The sequence below is a fragment of the Malus domestica genome, chromosome 09 (genome assembly GCF_042453785.1).
Source record: "Malus domestica chromosome 09, GDT2T_hap1".
NCBI lineage: Eukaryota > Viridiplantae > Streptophyta > Magnoliopsida > Rosales > Rosaceae > Malus > Malus domestica.
The window spans coordinates 394,129-412,704 of NC_091669.1; the positions used below are offsets into that span (position 1 = coordinate 394,129).

Sequence of the window (18,576 nt, forward strand, 5' to 3'; positions counted from 1 at the left end):
TACACAATAAGTTAAAATAAATTGATTTGATGTGAAACCTAACGCTCCAATAAAATGGCAAAAACAGCAAGTAACTTAACCCAAAACCAAAAGCAATCTGGTTTTATTTTCTAAGACTAGGCAATTACATTAATCTCACAATCTTAAAAGATATGCAATGATGTGATTCTAACATACGAGGTCCACGATATATAATGAATTGTCATGCAAGCCAAGTATTCTTCATTTAGACCCAAACATAGGACTCAACCGAAACTAAAGAGTAACTATTACAGAAACGCAGTGACGGAGCCAACATAGGGTCATTGGTTGTTATTGACCCCAATAACTTTAAAAATCCTATGTATATTTACTTGTATATTGTATTTGACCTCTACAAACAACTCAGACAAACTAAATTACGACATCCTCATCCTACTTCTTCTATTTTCTTCTATTATATTTGTCTTCATTTTCTCTCTTCTTGTGTGAAATGTTATAGTTGAAAAGCCTTGAAAGTCTTCAACATTACTCCATAATATCCTGCATCCACCCTCAACAAGCATGTACAAGTAATAGTAGTCGTCGACGACATATGTTGACATAAAATTTAGGCATATGTTGGCAAGAATTGACAAATGCCTACTAGGTGCTCGACGAAATAACCAAATAAAGCTTTTTGATTGATATTATGACTCCATTATTTAAAAATTATAGCTACGCCACTGCAGAAACGTGTCGTATACCTCTAAGAAATAGCCAACTAAAGTCATATTATTTTTGCATGATCACCTAATATGCGGTTGCTACTTTGTTGCGAGTAGAACCAACGTAATACAGGTTAGGTTTGTGTGAAAGAGATTGGTAGGGTTGGGTCCACGTAGTGGAAGGGTTTTTATGATGTACTGGTTGCAGGTTGGTTAATTTAATGGGAAATTTACAAGCTCCACCAAGAATAATTGAATATGGAGTAGCCAATAGCCACAACAACGGAGACTTGAGAGTGTGGCTCATAGGCCCAATAAGGCCTGAAATGTAGGCCTAACGATTATGATGGACCGGTCCACTCAGAGAACTGACCATAACAGTTGCTTGGCAATGGCGGGCCATGACTATCTTGCGTGTATCCTTATTTTGTATTTTATTAAGAGAAAAAAATTGGAAAATTGAGAGGTAGAGACAACATAACATAATACAACGTTAGAATTATGGAACTTTAACGAAAAGCTTATAGTATTGTTCACTTTAACGAAAAACCATATTTTTATACTAAAAAATCAATCATGTTACTATTCACTTTACCCTTTATTTTGTCTTTATCGTTAAAACTCAAAGTTTTCAAATCATTTTCATTAGTTTTCCCCTTAACTAAAATAGAGGAAAACTCCAACCCCCTTGACCAATCAAATCATGAAACAAAAAGAAAACAACCTAGATCGGGGCAAGTCACATGACTCATGACTGAGAGTGACACAATAAACTATGAAAGTTCCGGCACTATTAAGCAATCGATTGATAACGATTTCGTTTTCAATTTTTATTTTTAATTTTTTTTAAATTAAAAATGAAATGATTATCAAGTAATTTTTAATTTGGTCACAATGAGAGCAATGGTCACAAAAGAAATTTATGAATAACACCAGCCATGATCAATTGGTGTTGGTGGTCCAGCTGGAGAGATTTTTCAATGTGATTGGTACATAGGACGGTACATCACGTGTCACTATACAAATAATGAGATATGTGTGTTAAAAGTTAATAACTTAAAAAATAAAAAATTTCACAATTTATATAAAAAAAACGTTATGTACCATCCGTATTTCGATCACAATACAAAATTTCTCGTCCAGCTGTCCTGTCTTGTGAACAGTCCCAAGTTTCCATTTTTTTTCTTCTTTCTATGAGGAAATAGTCCCAAGTTTGGAGTTACACAAATAAAAAATAGAGAGATGAAGGCCAAGATTAATTGGCACATGTTGAGTTGTAGTTTAATCATCACTCCTTGTACTATTCTGTATATATACTTTCTAGAAGAATTACATAAAACGATGATCCTGTGTTTAAGTTGGTGTTAGCTTAAGGAGTTAATTAAGCTGTTTGGGTGAGTAAACAATTTCATAATTAATTTTTATGCAGTTGAGAGTGACACACGTTCATTAACCAACGATTCAATTACACCCAAACGAATAATATAAAATAAGAACAAAATGCAAAAAATTTTGACATGGGGCAACATTGGCGAAAAATCTAAGAAGTATATAAATACTTTTTGAGTTTTTTTTTTTTTTTTTTTTTTTTTTTGGGATCAAAGAAGGAATTGGAGTTAAGTATGACAAAGTTGAAAGTTATTTAATTTTGTGTATTGTTTGGGGCAAGCAAGCGAGCCAGCAACCCGGTCCTCTTCAATTCATGCACACTAGTCCTTCGTCTACTTTCTTATTTATATTGCTGAATCAGTCCATCAAAATGTTCCACTGCTCTTTCTGAAGTTACAAACTAGTTTCCTCAATCTATTTCTAATTTATAAAATACAGTCGGTTTATTAAATTCTCATTTTATCAGTATCATTGTATAAAAAATTTGTCAAACAAGATGAAGATATTGAAGGAGATTTTCCTAGACACGGGACAACGTTATTCCGAACTAATAATACAATGTCACGTGAAAAATGTTATAGCACATATATCGTATTATCCACTGAAGATGTATAAGTAATGATAGATTCTTTTATATGTTTAGTTGAAGGGAATTTCTCATAAATAACCAATATTTAACCCCTAATTTCATAAATGTCAGTTTTTATAAAAACTATCAATTATAGCATAAAACATGCTTTAAATAGACCAAACTGCCCTACAAATTAAAATCAAATTACACAACACCTAAAATCGTTGGAATTCATTTTCATTCAAACTCACAACAAGATTGTTGTCACCGAACCACCCACTGCCGCAACCCTCTCCCCTTCTGGCCTCTGCTTATCCTTCTCCTTCATATTGTTTTGAAATGTTCAATTAAAAAAATTACAATAATAATTAATTTTTGTTCTTATACTTTCGGTATGCCTTGGAAACCTAACAAATCAAAAGGAAATATATTGGCAAAGTTAAAAAGGGTTTGGCTAATTGGGAGCGACGACGGCATGTTGCCATATATTCGCAGATCATTAGGAGCTCTTCGTTCTGTCAAAAGCCCATCACAATTGCATGTAAGCAACAAATTCCATTTTTTGTTGCAAAACCAAAATTGTAAACAAAACAAAACATTTATGATTATTTAGGAGGTGGGGATTAGACCATGAGGTGTGGATGGTATTGCTAAATATCAAATTTTCTTGGAAATGAATTCAGGTTCATTCATAAACAAGTGGAATTACCATAATTTTATCTAATAATGTTTGGATTTAGGGTTTGTTATTAACTTTGAGGGTATTGAGGTCTATTCCATTGAAATTTTGGATACATTTGATAGTTTTTATAAAAATTGATATTTACGAAATTAGAGTAAATTTTGGATGAGTGCTGATAATCTCACCCCATTGTCCTATTTTTTCACCCACACGTTTTAGTAAAAACTTAAAAGTATTAATAACATGTTTATCATTATATAAAAAGACTATTAAACCCTTACCCCATTTCTCTCCCCCTCTCTCTGCGTCCCCGTTTCTCGCTCCCCCATTCTTCTCTATCTTCCGTTTCATTTCTCATCTCGGCTTCTGCACTGACCGCCACGGCCATAAGCACGGAGTATCAAGGGGAGCACGACAGAGTTGTTGTGATGGAGGAAGGGCAAGAGGACTAGTCCTTTCCTCTCGGCCACGTCACGTCTCTCGTTTGGAACTTAAATTTCAATTTCCATGGATTTTGAATGGTATCGTGGAGACTGAGAGGGTCATCAAAATGTTAATCAACTTTTTAATTTCTTTCTTTTGACCTCAAACTTCATTGGTTGATAGTTGCTACAAGTGCAAATGATTTGTTGCAGTAATACAGAATCTAGAGGTTCATAGCTTGTGGAACAAGATTGAGAAAATGGAATTTGAGAAGAAGAACTACAAGGTTACTTGTCTTCTTTTCTACTTGGACCTCCGTTGACCCATTTTCTCGATGTTGTCAAAAAATCATGAAATGCTTTACGTCCGTTGATGATACTGATTTCTCTATGGGCGTTGTTGAGTTGAAGAGGTAATCTTAGTCTATGAAAATTCCTGATTTCATAAGTTGAATTAAGGTATTGGATTCTGGTGTTTTGGGTTGCCAAAGTAACGCATTTTGCTGCTAAAGGAAGTTCCAGAGAGACTAGGGGTGGAAGCAGGATAATGATGGGGTGGTGGTGTGATAAAGGTTATTTTATGAATAATAGTGGGTAGGAAAATAGATTTTAATTTTTTTTATTTTTACGATGGATGAGATTATAATGGGATGTGAAAATAAGACAACGGAATGAGTCTAGTATCAGCGTTTTGTATATATATGATAAATTCTCTCGGTTGAATGCATTATTCTTTACCTAAATGGGACCCTACATATACAAGCTATGTAATAATTCCATAAAAGAATACATTATGTGGCAGTGACATGCCATCCAAGTGCTAACGTTTCTTTCATCCCAAATTGGACAAAACTGCGAACGACAATGACAAAGAAGCGAGAAAGGAGGACAATGCCACCGTAGACAACTCCACAGCCGCCTCTCTGGATTTTAGACCACCCGCGTCTCCTCCGTCCATCGCCCTCCTCCTCCACTGTTGTTACGTAGTAGGAACACTTTTGTTTATTGCCCTTGTCAAATCCAAATAATATCGTTTAGTAGAGCCGGCAGTGTTCTACCTTTCCACTTGAGCTGCCGACAGTCAAAGTGTTCCGGCAATCCAAGCAAACAAGACAAAAACAAAACACAAAAACAACAAAACAACTTGTATTATTTTATGAAGACAATATAAGGCCAGCAATCCATCTATTTAATTTCAACGCTTGAACTTTATTCCTCAAATGGAAAAATAACTTTCACTAACAAGCGTTCAAATCTCTAAATACCGCCAGCAGGAGCCATCGGCCGATTCGGCCGTCCCGCCAGCTGCCTCTATTATTACATGGCCTCCACCGGAGTTTGTCCTTTCCCCGCCCGCCTGCCATCCGTTATCCGTCAGGAACTGACGTCGTCGTCATCATCCTCATCCGGAAGATCAAAGTTCAATCCGATCTCGATTCCGTCGCGGAGGCTAGCCGCTGCGTCAACAGACCACACTCCGACGATTCTGACAGCAGCGAACATCGGAAGCGGCAGGTCGTCTGAGAAGGAAGCTCATACGACGACGACGACGACGTCAGCTGCAGAGACCAAGAGGCTGGCTCGTCAGGAGGAGCACAGGTTCGATGCGGAAGAGCAAGGCCTGAGCTTGAAGGATTACTTCGAGCAAGCCAAGGATTTCATCAGCTCCGACGGTGGACCGCCTCGCTGGTTCTCTCCTTTGGGCGGCGGGTCCCGCTTGGCCGATTCTCCTCTGCTTCTCTTTTTGCCTGGTAATAAAAATCCCTTCGCTTTTCCACTTTATCCGACTTTTACCTTTTCTTAGATCTCTGCAAATGATGCCATCATCACCATCATTGCAAATGTGAGCTTTCAATTACGAAAAAATGATTCTGATTTGCGATCGCTCACTAACATAAAAAGCTCAATGATTATCGCACGAGTCTAATTACTGCTCAACCTTATAATTTTCTTTTCCTTTATTCAAAAAATAATTCGACTTTATTTCCATTTTTTTTTATCTTTGGAATGAATCGTGCAGGAATTGATGGCACTGGACTTGGGCTGATAAGGCATCATCAGAAACTTGGAAAGTACGTCCTATCACAAATTTGTTTGAGTGCATTTCGGAATTGATAAGTTAGTTCCTCCTGCTAGAACTAATTTAATTACTTGATTTGATATCATATATGCTTTTTTTTTACTTGATATGTGAAGGATTTTCGATGTCTGGTGCTTGCATATCCCTGCCAAGGATCGAACAACATTCACAGGTTCTTCCTTCTTCTTTTTCTTAAATGCATTTAGAATTGTTGATCTTGTGTTGCACAAAATGTTTGCTTCATCCGGTCCTCATAGTATTCGTAACAGTGGTGAAAATCATATGTGGAGAAGATAAAATGGTGCACCTTGTTTCTGTTTTCCTATTTTGTTGGATGAAAGAGATGAATTCATATGTAATTTGGTTGTTTTATTAATTTCCGTGTGCCAGACCTAGTGAAGCTGGTTGAAAGAACAGTTCGGTCACAGCATCATCTCGCACCAAATAGGCCTATATATCTTGTTGGAGAATCTCTTGGAGCATGCCTTGCGCTTTCTGTGGCTGCCCTTAACCCTGATATTGACCTTGTTCTAATTTTGGCTAATCCAGGTAAGACGCTGCTTCCTATTAAGTCATTTGATTCAAAGTTTATAGATTCCCGGATAAATAAGTACTAAATAAGCATGCTGAGATATGATGTATTAAATGTATTAGGTCCATTGAATTTTCACCAATTCCTCTTAAGATAAAGGCAAAATGCTTAGCATTTATATAAAAGCCAAATAATTTAGCTCTAAGACAGAAGTTATTCAATTGATACTTTTGCTCACTCGGGTTAGCTCCTACCTGGTATCCATGTGCAGCTACGTCCTTCAGCAAGTCCCAGCTTCAACCATTAATACCTTTACTGCAGATCATTCCTGACTCATTTCCTCTCAGCCTTCCTCACATACTGAGCTCAATGACAGGTCTGCTTTTCTTTATTCCACCTTTTATTATGTTTGTTGCTCCAAATTATGATGAATTGTTGGCTCATAGTTCATGTGCGTGCTACAAAAGAATTTTATTCATTAACCTGCAACTCTTTTTCATGTATTTAGGTTTTCTGATGGGTAACTTGGAGACGGGAGTTGGACTTCTTCTGCCGCGGACAGTTGAGAAGCTATCACGCGATCTTCTTGCATCAGCATCTTACCTCTCTGTAAGACACAACTATGTAACAAACTAACATTACTTTCACCCACAAGTCGGATCACTCTATGCACTTATTCAGAATCTGTTCAATCCTCATTCCATAGATGGATACTTATGATGCTTTAGACGTGTTGCTTTCAGGGATCTCTTATGTAGCATTATATGTTATCATATAATCAATACTCTTGAAGTCGGTAAAGAGATTGGTCTCTTCTGATCTTTTGTGTGTATTCTGCGTACTTATATCTCATGAAGTGTAGTTGAATCTAGTGGAAAGAATTAATGGTTGAAGCCACAGGTTCTTGCTGATATCTTACCTAGAGAAACACTTCTGTGGAAGCTACAAATGATTAGATCAGCATCTCCATATGCCAATTCACGTCTCCACGCTGTAAAAGCTCAAACGCTGATACTTTCCAGGTCTATTTATTTATTTCTGCTTATTCGTTTGATAGTGACTAAGAAAGCAGTCACTTACAATTGATAATTTAAACCCACCCACCCACCCCTCTTCTCCCAATTAAAAAAGAAACAAATTCAAGAAAACTATTCCGAAACAAACGTTGGAGGACTCGACTTGATGTATTTGTATTTCAACGCTACTATGGATGATTAACAGACCCGAAGAGTTTGCAAGTAAACATTTAAAATAAGGTGTAATTTGAGTTTACGGAAATTTATTTGAATAGTTGTGATCTACTGGTCAAGTATAGTCATGCATCAGAGCACTTTACTGCTTTCGATTGTCATCTTTCTAGAATGATGAGGCTAACTTATCTTTTATTTGTCTATTAGTGGACAGGATCAGTTGTTACCTAGTCAAGCGGAAGGAGAAAGACTGAAACACACCCTTGCAAAATGTGAGATTCGTATGTTTGCTAACAGCGGCCATTTCCTCTTCTTGGTACGCTGTTTTCTCTGTGTGCTTGTGTACAGTCTTATTGGTGATAGTATAAGCCCTGATAAATAAGTGAATTTCTCTCTGCTACTTTTCCAAACCCAACATCTCCAAGGAAAAAAGTTAAATAGTAGAGTTAGATTCTTAGGGTCATTTAATTAGAGTAATGAATCAACTTTTGTTGAATTTGCTACTGTCTGCAATTTCTAATATTCCAATGCTATGCTGTCATTTTTATAACCAAATTTTTTTGAGTTTGTAAGTTTTTACTCTGATATGTTTATTGTTCTCGCAATCCATGGCAGGAAGATCCTTTTGATTTGGTAACTGTCATCAAGGCAACTGGTGTCTATCGTCGTTCCAGTACCCATGACTTTGTTACTGATTACATACCGCCAACACCTTCAGAAGTCAAAAATATAATTGAATCAAACAGGTGGGTGATATTTTCATGGAATTTACAATTGCAGTTGTAGTTTCTGCTATCCTAGCTGTCGATGAAGCCCCCTACATTATGTCTCTGTTTATGCTTAATGGTTTGATCCTAGACATTAGCTTTATTTATATGTGTCATATTATATTGAACCACACACAAGAGAGCTGATGGAAATTATGCATAAGCTTGCTTCAATGTTTCTAACCAACACCCCTCCCCTTCTGCAACTTTTTTTTATTTTTTATACTAATGTCTGATCACTGTGCATTATGCGTAGATTGTTAACCACGGTCACTAGCCCAGCGATGTTCTCAACTTTACCAGATGGGAAGATTGTGAGGGGCCTTGCCGGGATTCCTTCTGAGGGTCCTGTATTGTTTGTTGGTTATCACATGTTACTGGGGTTTGAATTGGCTCCCATGGTAACTCAGATGATGGAGGAAAGAAACATCCTAATGCGAGGAATAGCACATCCGATGATGTTTATAAAATTGAGAGAAGGAAAGTTTCCTGATCTATCAGCATTCGACACATTCAGACTTATGGGTGCAGTTCCTGTCTCTGGTGCAAACTTTTACAAACTTCTCTCTACAAAGTCTCACGTCCTACTCTATCCAGGTGGAGTGCGTGAGGCTCTGCACCGGAAGGTAACAGTCACTTTATTATTGTTATTATTTTTGTCTGAGAAGACTAGATAAACCTAGAATCCAAATATCTTAGTGGATCAGTTCCACTAAACGTAACTTGGAACGTATCCAGGGGGAGGAATATAAGTTATTCTGGCCAGAACAGTCTGAGTTTGTGAGAATGGCAGCTAGATTTGGAGCCAAAATTGTACCTTTTGGTGCCGTTGGAGAAGATGATATTGGTGAAGTAAGGCTGCACTCCTTGTTTTACATTTACTGTGATCTAATTTATCTTTCCTTGCTAAATAAAAGCACAAATTTACTGAGCTTTGGTTATTCACACCACTCATTCTCAGAATAATTATTGACATCTTTGTAACAGCTATTTTTGGATTATGACGACCAAATGAGAATTCCTCCGCTTAAGGACTTTATACAGGAGTTAACAGATGAGGTTGCGAAAGTGAGGTAATTGATCTGAGATGTTCTCATAGAACCATCCATCTTCGTGTCTTCGTGTGATCATACATTTCCTCGTCATCCTTGTTTCCAAAGATTAACTTTATCGTTGAATATCAATGTGATCTTGTGATAACAGAAAGGGCGTTGGTGGGGAGGTAGGAAACCAGGATGTACACCTACCAGGAATCATACCGAAAATTCCTGGCAGGTTCTATTATTATTTTGGAAAACCAATTGAAACAGAAGGTAAATTGTGGGTTTCGATTCTGCGGTTCTAGATGCATACTTATTTATGTGTTTACGTATGATCAATTCATCAGAAGTGCAACCTGTTTGACTTTATTTGAATGTTATTGGGAACCATGTGAAGGGAGGAAGCAGGAATTACGAGACAGGGAGAAAGCCCATGAACTGTATTTACAAGTGAAGTCGGAAGTTGAGAATTGCCTTGCTTATTTGAGGGAGAAAAGAGAGAAGGATCCGTATAGAACGTTATTGTCTAGGATACAATACCAGGCCATGTCTGGCCTCACATCTGAAATTCCGACATTCGATATCTGACCGACGAAGAAATTCGTCAATGATCTTCCTTGTTCTCCATCGGTTGCTAGTTGGTACTCAAACCTCACGCCACAATATGCAGGCCAAATTTGATTCAAAGTTGTATCTGGTTTATTTGTAAAACAGGGGTAATATTCATGCCTATTTATAATAATATAGTTGAATTCTTTGAAATTCGCTATCTTTTTTTTTCGGGGAGATCTTTTAATATGCCGAGAACATGACAGATATTATATATGTTTTGTTAAAAACTTGAAGGACAAAAACTTTAACCAATTGCATTATGACACTAAGTGTGTTAGGTCGTGCTTCTGCACACAAATATTTTTTTTTAAACATACGATATTATTTACACTAAAAGATATATATTTTTTTTTAAACATACGATGTTATTTACACTCAGGGGGAGGGGTGGGCTTAGTCACACAATGATGTATAGCAATAATGTGGTTCAAATTTACCTTTGGCAAGAATTGAACCCAAGACCCCTCACTTACGACAGATTTTTCAGTGTGACCGGAACAGGGTGGTACACCATGTGTCACTATACAAATGGTGGGATATGATGAGTCAATATTATACTATATATTTTACCCTAATCTATGACATTTGGTGAATTTTGATACTTTGAATTGTGTTTTCAATATAAGACATTTGACTTCGTATTGAGCATAAAGTAATCAAACGGACAAATTTTAGAGTGATTCCAATTGGAGGATGTTCGTGAGTCTTTCAAGATGATTGTATCAAAGTTTCAGATTTTTCTACTTAGCTGTTTGACTGTGGCGATGAAATAAAGGCCCAATGTGCAGGTTTTCCAGATTGATGTATCTGGACGTTTTGTGTATTTTGGAGGTCAAAATGTCATATTTTGAGAAACATTCCTTCTAAGGATTTGTAAGAGACGTCTCCAGCTTTCAAAAGAGACCTTTTGGAACCAAATCAGACTTGATTTGGTCAGTCAAAAGTCTGATTTCTGAGAAGTTCGAATTTTAGTTCAAATAGGAAATCTTTTATTTTTTGTTTTATTATTTTATTATGTTTCCTAGTTTTATTCCACAACCTTTTAGGGTTTTATTTTGTAGTAGTATAAGTAAGGATATTTAGCCATTAGGGTTTAGAAAAAAAGAGAGAAGGAGATGCACTATTTGGGATTGAGGATTCAAGTTTATTTCCAAGGTGTTTTCTATCCATGTTTATAATAATATTTTGTTTTATGATTGTTCATAACTTTTTTTTTTTTTGCTAGGGCGAAACCTTGAGCCTTAGCAAGAATATGTAGTTTTTTTTCAATTTACTTATGATATTATGCATGCATGTTTTGAATTATTAATCACCTTTTTAAACTATCTACGTGTCTTAGTGATTCGCGACCATTAGGATATTTAGAAAATTAATTTGATGCAATTTTGGTTTGAATGTTCATTGAAATTGACACTGGCTTCTTGTCGTTAATAATTATAATTTCACTTAAGATGAACGCCTTTTAAGGGTGCATGGTTTATCAAAGGATTTTCATAAAACTTAATGAGTCTTTTATGTTCATATTTGATACGAACATCCGGACGGGTTGGATGCAAGGAAGAAAATATCGGTAATATCGGAAATATCGGTAGTCCGAAAACACGGAAATATCGATGGAAATATCGGGATAATATCGATATCGATAAAAATTACATGGAAACCACGGAAATTGTAAGAAAAACTTGGAAATTTTTATTGAAACTTTGCAGGATGTTTATTTAGTCAATTATCTATTAGTTTATCACAAAAAATTGGAAGGAAATGCATTGCATGATGAATTTAACTGATTGAAGTTGATTATATAACGAGCTGGCAAACATTGTGAGTGTAGAAAATATGTAGTAATTAATGAAAGAAATTTAAACACACCATAATCATTTATATTTAATGAATTAGTTATCAGCAATAGTTTAGGGGTTAAATGATAGTATATCCATGTGCATAGTTAGTCATAAACTTAAGGTGCATTTGTTTCACCGGACTATCTTGGACTAAATTAAGTTCAAGAACTAAATTGGATTGGCTTGACGTAGACTAACTAGTATAAGAATAATTGAATATTTGGTACATTGTTTGACTAAATCATGGAATAATTATTTTTGGGATCTAAATATTTTTTTGTCATTTCTTTATTTCTCTCCCCCCCCCTCTTTCTTATCCTTTCCAGATGCTTCTTGTTCCTTTTTTTTTTTTTTGGTCAAAGCTTCTCCGTTCCTTTCTACTCATTCCTTTTCTTTTTCCTTTCCATTTCAAATTTAGGAACTGGGTACAAGTCGATGAACCCCAACTAGATAAAAGCAAAGTTCTAAAAGACATTAGGCGCTAGTCGGGCGGTGAACTGGGGCCTAGCGCCTAGGCGGGCTAGACGGATTTAAATAATTTATAAAATATTATATAAATAAATGTCTATTTACAATTAAAAAAAACTATATACTTGTAGTTGTAATATATTGAGAATTTGAAAAAAAATTAAATGAAGTATAGAGACCTTATTGAGTTTATTGGAGGAAAAAGAGACACATGGATTGCTTGCAAAGCATAATGGTACATCAAATATGAGCTCTAATATGGCCCATCGGCTTAAAGCCCAAATATCATCACATATTTGCTTCTATATACTAAACAAAATATAAAAAAATAGAAAAAAAAACTGCCTCTTTGACCTTTCTATTCTATGCTGCTACTTTAGTCTAGAACCCACAAAAAGTTGCAGACTTGCAGTGCATTAGTTCTCTTCGTAATTATCGAGTTCTGAGATCTAGGTTTTGAGAAGAAAAAAAAAATCTCAGGAAAATTCCTAAAATTCCCCTTTTCTTCTTTGTAAATTTGTAAATTTGGGTTCGAAACTATCATTATCTAAGTTTTTGATTGTTGTGTTTTGAATCCTTTTATCTGTATCTCTCTGTTTTGGCTTCATAAATTTTTGGGTGTCTCTTTTGATCTGGTGGTCGATGAATGGGGAGTACGAAGCTTTTGGGTTTGTAGGATGGACAGAGCTTCTGGGTTTCAAGTCTGAAATGAAAGCTTCTGGGTTTGCGCACAGCTTCTGGGTTTCCACAAAGCTTTTGTGTTTTTGGTTCCGCCTTGCACCCGCCTTCCTCACCGATCCCACCGACGACAACCCCACCTCTGTCGTTGACTCCAGCGACGACCACCATGACCCTCAATCGCCCCCAAACCCCAACCTCAACCTCCACAACAACCACCCATTCTCCTCCTCCCCCCGCGGAGCCTGCCTCGCCGGCGCCGCGCTCGCCTCCGTCTCTGTTCCACGTCTGCTTCAACCAAGACCACGCCTGCTTCGCCGTGGGGACAGACCACGGGTTCTGGATCTACAACTGCGATCCGTTCCGCGAGCTTTTTCGTCGCGACTTCAACAACGGCGGGGCAATCGGCGTCGTTGAGGCGCATATCTTGGGTTTGAGCCTGGATTGCAAAGAGAGATCTGGGCAGCTGGGACGACGCAGCCTCGGCTGCCTTTCCGACGACAGAGCCACGACGACTTTTTCGATAATATCGAATATATCGCGATATTATCGATATTATCGATAATATCGCGATATTTTGACGATAATGAGACGGATACGTGGGAAAATATCGGTGTCTCTGAAAAACGATAATATCGGCGATATATCGCCGATATTATCGATATTTTAATCATTGGTTGGATGTTAGATATACGTTTATGTTGGAGGTTCCAAGTAAGATATATATTAGGAAAACTTAACCTTCAAAATATGCATGAATAATTCAAAAGTAATTGGAAGAACTACGTAGAATTGTTAAGGTGACGGCTGAACTCTAGGGCTTTTACAAACTGATTTTCTTTAAATTGGTTTCTAGTTGATTTATTTAATTGTTTTTATTTTAAAATGTTTTTATTATATAAAATTCCAAAATCAATATTTTCCAAACTTTGTTTCAAGTAATTAATTAAGAATTAGTTCAAATACAAATTATTAATTCAATCATTGTGGAAAACGACCTTACTTGAACTGCTATATTACGACAACCTTGTACTCTTGCAAGTATTTTTAAGTGTTTTTATCCCTATCCTATCAAGAAATTGGCACCGTTGCCAGGGATTGTTTCAAATAATTTGTGTTTATCTTATTCTTAGTTAATTATTTTTGTATATATCTTTTATTTATTTGTTGATTTTATTTTTTATTTGTTTCGCAGGTTATAGTTTGTTGATCTTGAGAGCAATTCCATGATGGAGATACCATCGGCTGGAGATTTGCCTTTATGGGTTTCTTTAGCATAAAAGGGTTTTTATGGATTTAAACCTACAATTTGTGCTCTTTGCTGTTTAAAGACCCATGACATTTTGCAATGCCCCGAAAGGGAATATTTTCCTGAATTTGTACAAAAGCATATCAATATGAGAAACAGCTCAAAAAGGTGTCGGAACGATCCCTATTCAGAATTATACACTCCAGGTTTGAAAAAGCATCTTCATTTTATGTGGGAATGTAATCTACAGTATTTTGAGCACCCTGATGTGCCACAAGAGCTTCCGGTGGAAGACAAAATATCTATATTGTTGGAATCATCTGAATTGTACATTGAAAGAACCAATCAAGAATTTCATATTCAAGCATTAAACTATGGGTATAGCCATAAAGGTGAAGAGGAGATTGTCGTAGGAACTAAGGAGCAATCTGCCACCCGTTCACATCCAGGGAGGAGCAGCACATGCTGATCCTATAATCCCACCAGAAAGTTAAAACTTAAAAAATTAAATTTCCGATCACAATGAAAATTTTCGCATCATTTAAACGTGAAAAAAAGATACCACTAAACTTTAGTACTAAGTAACAAATTTCTCTCCCTTTTTGAGGTTCCTTTTTATTAGTATCTGCTGTATCTATCAGTCTCTATCTTAGTAGTATCTGCTTTATCTATCACTCTCTATCAGTCCCGCGAAAACACATCCATTGTTTATACGATAAATCAGTCACATATCAAATCTGGCATATGGCTCTCGACCCTTGTGCCCAAAACACACCCATTCATGTGCCGTCATTTTTCAATCTGTCACATAGTTGCTGCCAGGGTTCGACATTTTCTTTATAAATTAGAATAATTTAAAATGTCGACCTCTTTATCAATATTTCATCTAAGATTCGACGATTGATTTTATTTCTACGATCCTATGAACACGTTGGAAACTTGAGCATTGTTGAAATGAAATTTCAACAAGCCGGACCAAAAACAAGAGGAATAATAATATTTCCAATCGGCTGCAACTGCAAGCAATACCATTATTCCTCCGTAACCAAATCAGCCAGCTGTTGCATAAAAATTAAAATGTAAGTGGGAGGTTTTCTCCTCCTCAAAAGCAGCTGAGGTGGCCCACTGTACAAAAACTGAACCACAACTGATCGACGAGCATAATATCGTGATCGATCGCGCGCGCGCCGCATATTGCAGGGCATTTTTCCAGAATTCAGAAGGGTAGATTCGTAACATAGAAATTTAAATCATCGATGGTCCGATGCCATCTCGATTGGTGCCAAAAACTACATCGATTCATTTCATCCCTGTTTTCACAACACATTTTTGTTTTTGGGATGACACTTAATTTTGACATGCACGATCATCATCATCATCATCATCATATAATAAAGAGAGAGAGAGAGAGAGAGAGAGAGAGAGAGAGAGAGAGAGAGATCAATGCAGAGTATAAAGCTTGAAAAATTGATTGATTCATGTAACAAGATGTCAAACTCATTACATATCAACTTTGAAGCCCAACATTTCTGACTTTCTGTAACTAATTTGCAAAACCAAATAAGAAAAAAAACCTACAAAAAAACAGACCCACAAGCACTTTTCCACTTTTCGCTTTCCTTCCATATCTTGAAGACTTGAATCATCTATTTCTAAGAGCAATTGAGTTTTTTTTTTCTCTGGAAAAAGAAGAAAACTGGGCTGACAGATTTTAGGAGAGAGCACTGATAGGAACGGTGTAAATTAGGAATGATGATTAAAGGCGGAGGGAGAGGTCAAGGCTGTGAAGAGTGGGGTTGTCACGAGGAGGATGAGCGGCAGTGGCATCCTGAGGATGGCGATGATAATATTGATGGGTGTGGGAAGAAGGGGGTGCACGTGAGAAGAGGGGCTGAGGCAGCTCGGAGGTGGTGGGGCCGTCAATCATCTGGGGAAGAGAGCAAGTGGAGGCGGCGGCAGGGATGTGGGGGTGGTGGTGGTGATGGTGGTTAGTAGTGTTGATGTTGGAGAGGTCCACCGCCCAATAGTAAGGTGGCTGGTTGTCCTGCTGCATTATGTGCTCCATCTCCATTAAAAAGCAGCTGCTGCTGTCGTGTACGGCTGCCTCTGGCTGCTGCTGGTGGTGGCTCCGCCGGAGCTGATGGTATTGGTGAGGCCCAGTTGAATATTGTTGAGCATGGTCATCAGTATCATGATGCTGACGTGGCGCGTTGATGGGCATGATCTGATATTGAGAAGGGGGAGGTGAGACATTGAGAGCAGGGACATGATGAGGGTGGTGAGGAGAGTGGGTGGGAACGGAGGAGCAGCCGCCACCTCCGCCGGCGCCAATAAGAGACCTGCGAGCGGCGGCTCTCTCCCGCTTGTGGGCGTTTTGGTGGCCGCCGAGGGCTTGGGAGGTGTAGAATTTGCGGGAGCAGTAATGGCATTGGAAGATGCGATTTGCAGCGGCGGTGGAAGAAGAAGCTCGGCGAGCGTGGGGGGTGGTATGGGGCTGAGGATGGGTAGGAATTTGGTGGGACGAAGGCGTTTTAGTGGGGGGCAGGGGAAGTCCGGGGGAAGAAGAGGAAGAGAGGAGGTTATTGAAAAGGAAGGGGGAGGGAGAAGAAGAAAGAGAAGAGTTGGGATGATGAGGATAAGGAGGTGGAGGGGGAGGTGTGTTCGTCTGAGTTAGGAAGTCATGATACATCTCATCCTCTGCCTCCATTGAAACACCAATACTTGCAGTATCAGAGAGCACAGAGAAAGCTTATCTCCCTCAGTAGACTGCAGGTGGGTTTTAGTGTGAGAAAGAAGAGAGAGAAGGAGAAGAGGGGTTTATGGGGAGGGAGGGAGGGAGGGATGTAGGTGTTATAAAGGGTGGTACAGAGGAGGATGACACGAGTGGAGTCGAGTGGAGGAATAAATGGAGACAACGGGGTCAGTACAGATTTCATATTTGTCTGTAGCGATTACAAAAACTGTTGCAGTTGGGGGCGGGAGGAGGGACGGAAAGATATGATTGGGTGCCGCCAAATGACACGACTACCCCCACTCCCCATTGCACAACAATTAAACATAGATATAATTAAAAACAAGAAGAAAAATCAAAGGATAAATATGGAAATTTAGTTGGAAGAAAGGATAAAATTGGGACTTGAAGAATGCGTAGGTACGTTTCTGTTTACCAAGGTTGCCCTTTGCATAGAGACATTTTTAGTTGTGATGGAAACATAAGTGGTACATCACATATTTTAATAGGAGTTGTGGGAAGTTTTATTTTTTAAGTTATTAATTTTTTAGCACATATATCCTACCATTTATATAATGATATGTGATGTACCACTCTGTATACCAATCACGCTGAAAAATCTCTCATTCGCATGGTATGCACAGAAAGTGACGAGTTGGAGCACATTGGTTGAAGTTGTTAAGCGTGACTAACTAGCTTGTATCATATCCTATCAAATCATATTATTACCACTGATTTAATAATTATTTAGTTACTAATTAATGAGGTTGATTTTCTTTTCAGAGAAATGCTAAGAAGATTATTTTAAAGTGAGATATTTCATGAACTTCCCACCAACTCATATTTTTTGCACATTGTTTTATAATGTCGACACATGATTTGGAAAAAGAAAAAAATAAAGTGACGGAAAGTCCAACTTTTGAGAAAGTTTCCTTAACATTTCCTATTCTTTTAAAATTAAGATTTTAAAGTCAAAGTAAATGGAAGCCATATAATATTCCAAAATGCAATCAAACTCCACATACACACACTTAAAAGTTAAAACAACACACTCTTGATTCTTCTACCCCAATAACAGAGGTGAAAAAAAAATGAAAGAAAGAGAGAGGGGCAGAATAGGAATTAAGGTGAAAATTAAATGGATGAGGATCCTGGAAAGGACGAGCCCCTAATATAACTGTTTTGTCTCTGCATATTCTCTCTCTCTCTCTCTCTCTCTGCCCTCTTCCTTCATGATCTGCTGCAAATATTCCTCTCTCTCTTACCGTCACTTTCTCCGTGCTCACTGAAGATGGATGAGAGGAGGACTGATACGCTCTCATATATTCATTTGTGTTGTGTGCATGCGACGTTATACAATAGAAATGCCTAATGCCTAATGCCTGCTGACTAAACACTGACTGACTCCCCACTCTTTCACTCTATAATTTGATGAATCTGGATCCTCTTTGTGAGGATTTCGGAGATTCGTGAATCGTGTCCATTCATCGTACATCGTGCGGTTAGAAATCATTTTAAATATTTTTATTTAAAATTAAACACAAATAGTATCTGACAAAAAATGACCACACGATATACGATGAACGAATACAATTCACAAATCCTCATGATCCACACAAAAAAGATCCGGAGAAAATC

At 37.6% G+C, this 18,576-nt stretch overlaps 1 protein-coding gene across 1 annotated transcript; it reads left to right on the forward strand.

Moving 5' to 3' along the window:
- The first annotated feature begins 4,558 nt into the window (after positions 1–4,558).
- LOC103421439 (phytyl ester synthase 2, chloroplastic-like) lies at positions 4,559–10,121 on the forward strand. The gene is made up of 14 exons (XM_070805215.1): positions 4,559–5,501; positions 5,771–5,822; positions 5,947–6,002; positions 6,221–6,379; positions 6,634–6,738; positions 6,871–6,971; positions 7,263–7,384; positions 7,760–7,868; positions 8,168–8,298; positions 8,576–8,945; positions 9,058–9,171; positions 9,307–9,392; positions 9,523–9,632; positions 9,757–10,121. The coding sequence occupies exons 1-14, from the start codon at positions 5,072–5,074 to the stop codon at positions 9,945–9,947; spliced, it is 2,136 nt and encodes a 711-aa protein (XP_070661316.1). The 5' UTR covers positions 4,559–5,071; the 3' UTR covers positions 9,948–10,121.
- The last annotated feature ends 8,455 nt before the right edge of the window (positions 10,122–18,576 follow it).

What these genes read in the sequence shown, in the direction of transcription:
- LOC103421439 (XM_070805215.1), top strand. Translation starts at nt 5,072, where the DNA reads ATGGCCTCCACCGGAGTTTGTCCTTTCCCCGCCCGCCTGCCATCCGTT. An exon ending in GCGGCCATTTCCTCTTCTTG is followed by an intron (nt 7,869 to 8,167) that starts GTACGCTGTTTT and finishes AATCCATGGCAG; the next exon opens with GAAGATCCTTTTGATTTGGT. An exon ending in GAGAAGATGATATTGGTGAA is followed by an intron (nt 9,172 to 9,306) that starts GTAAGGCTGCAC and finishes TCTTTGTAACAG; the next exon opens with CTATTTTTGGATTATGACGA.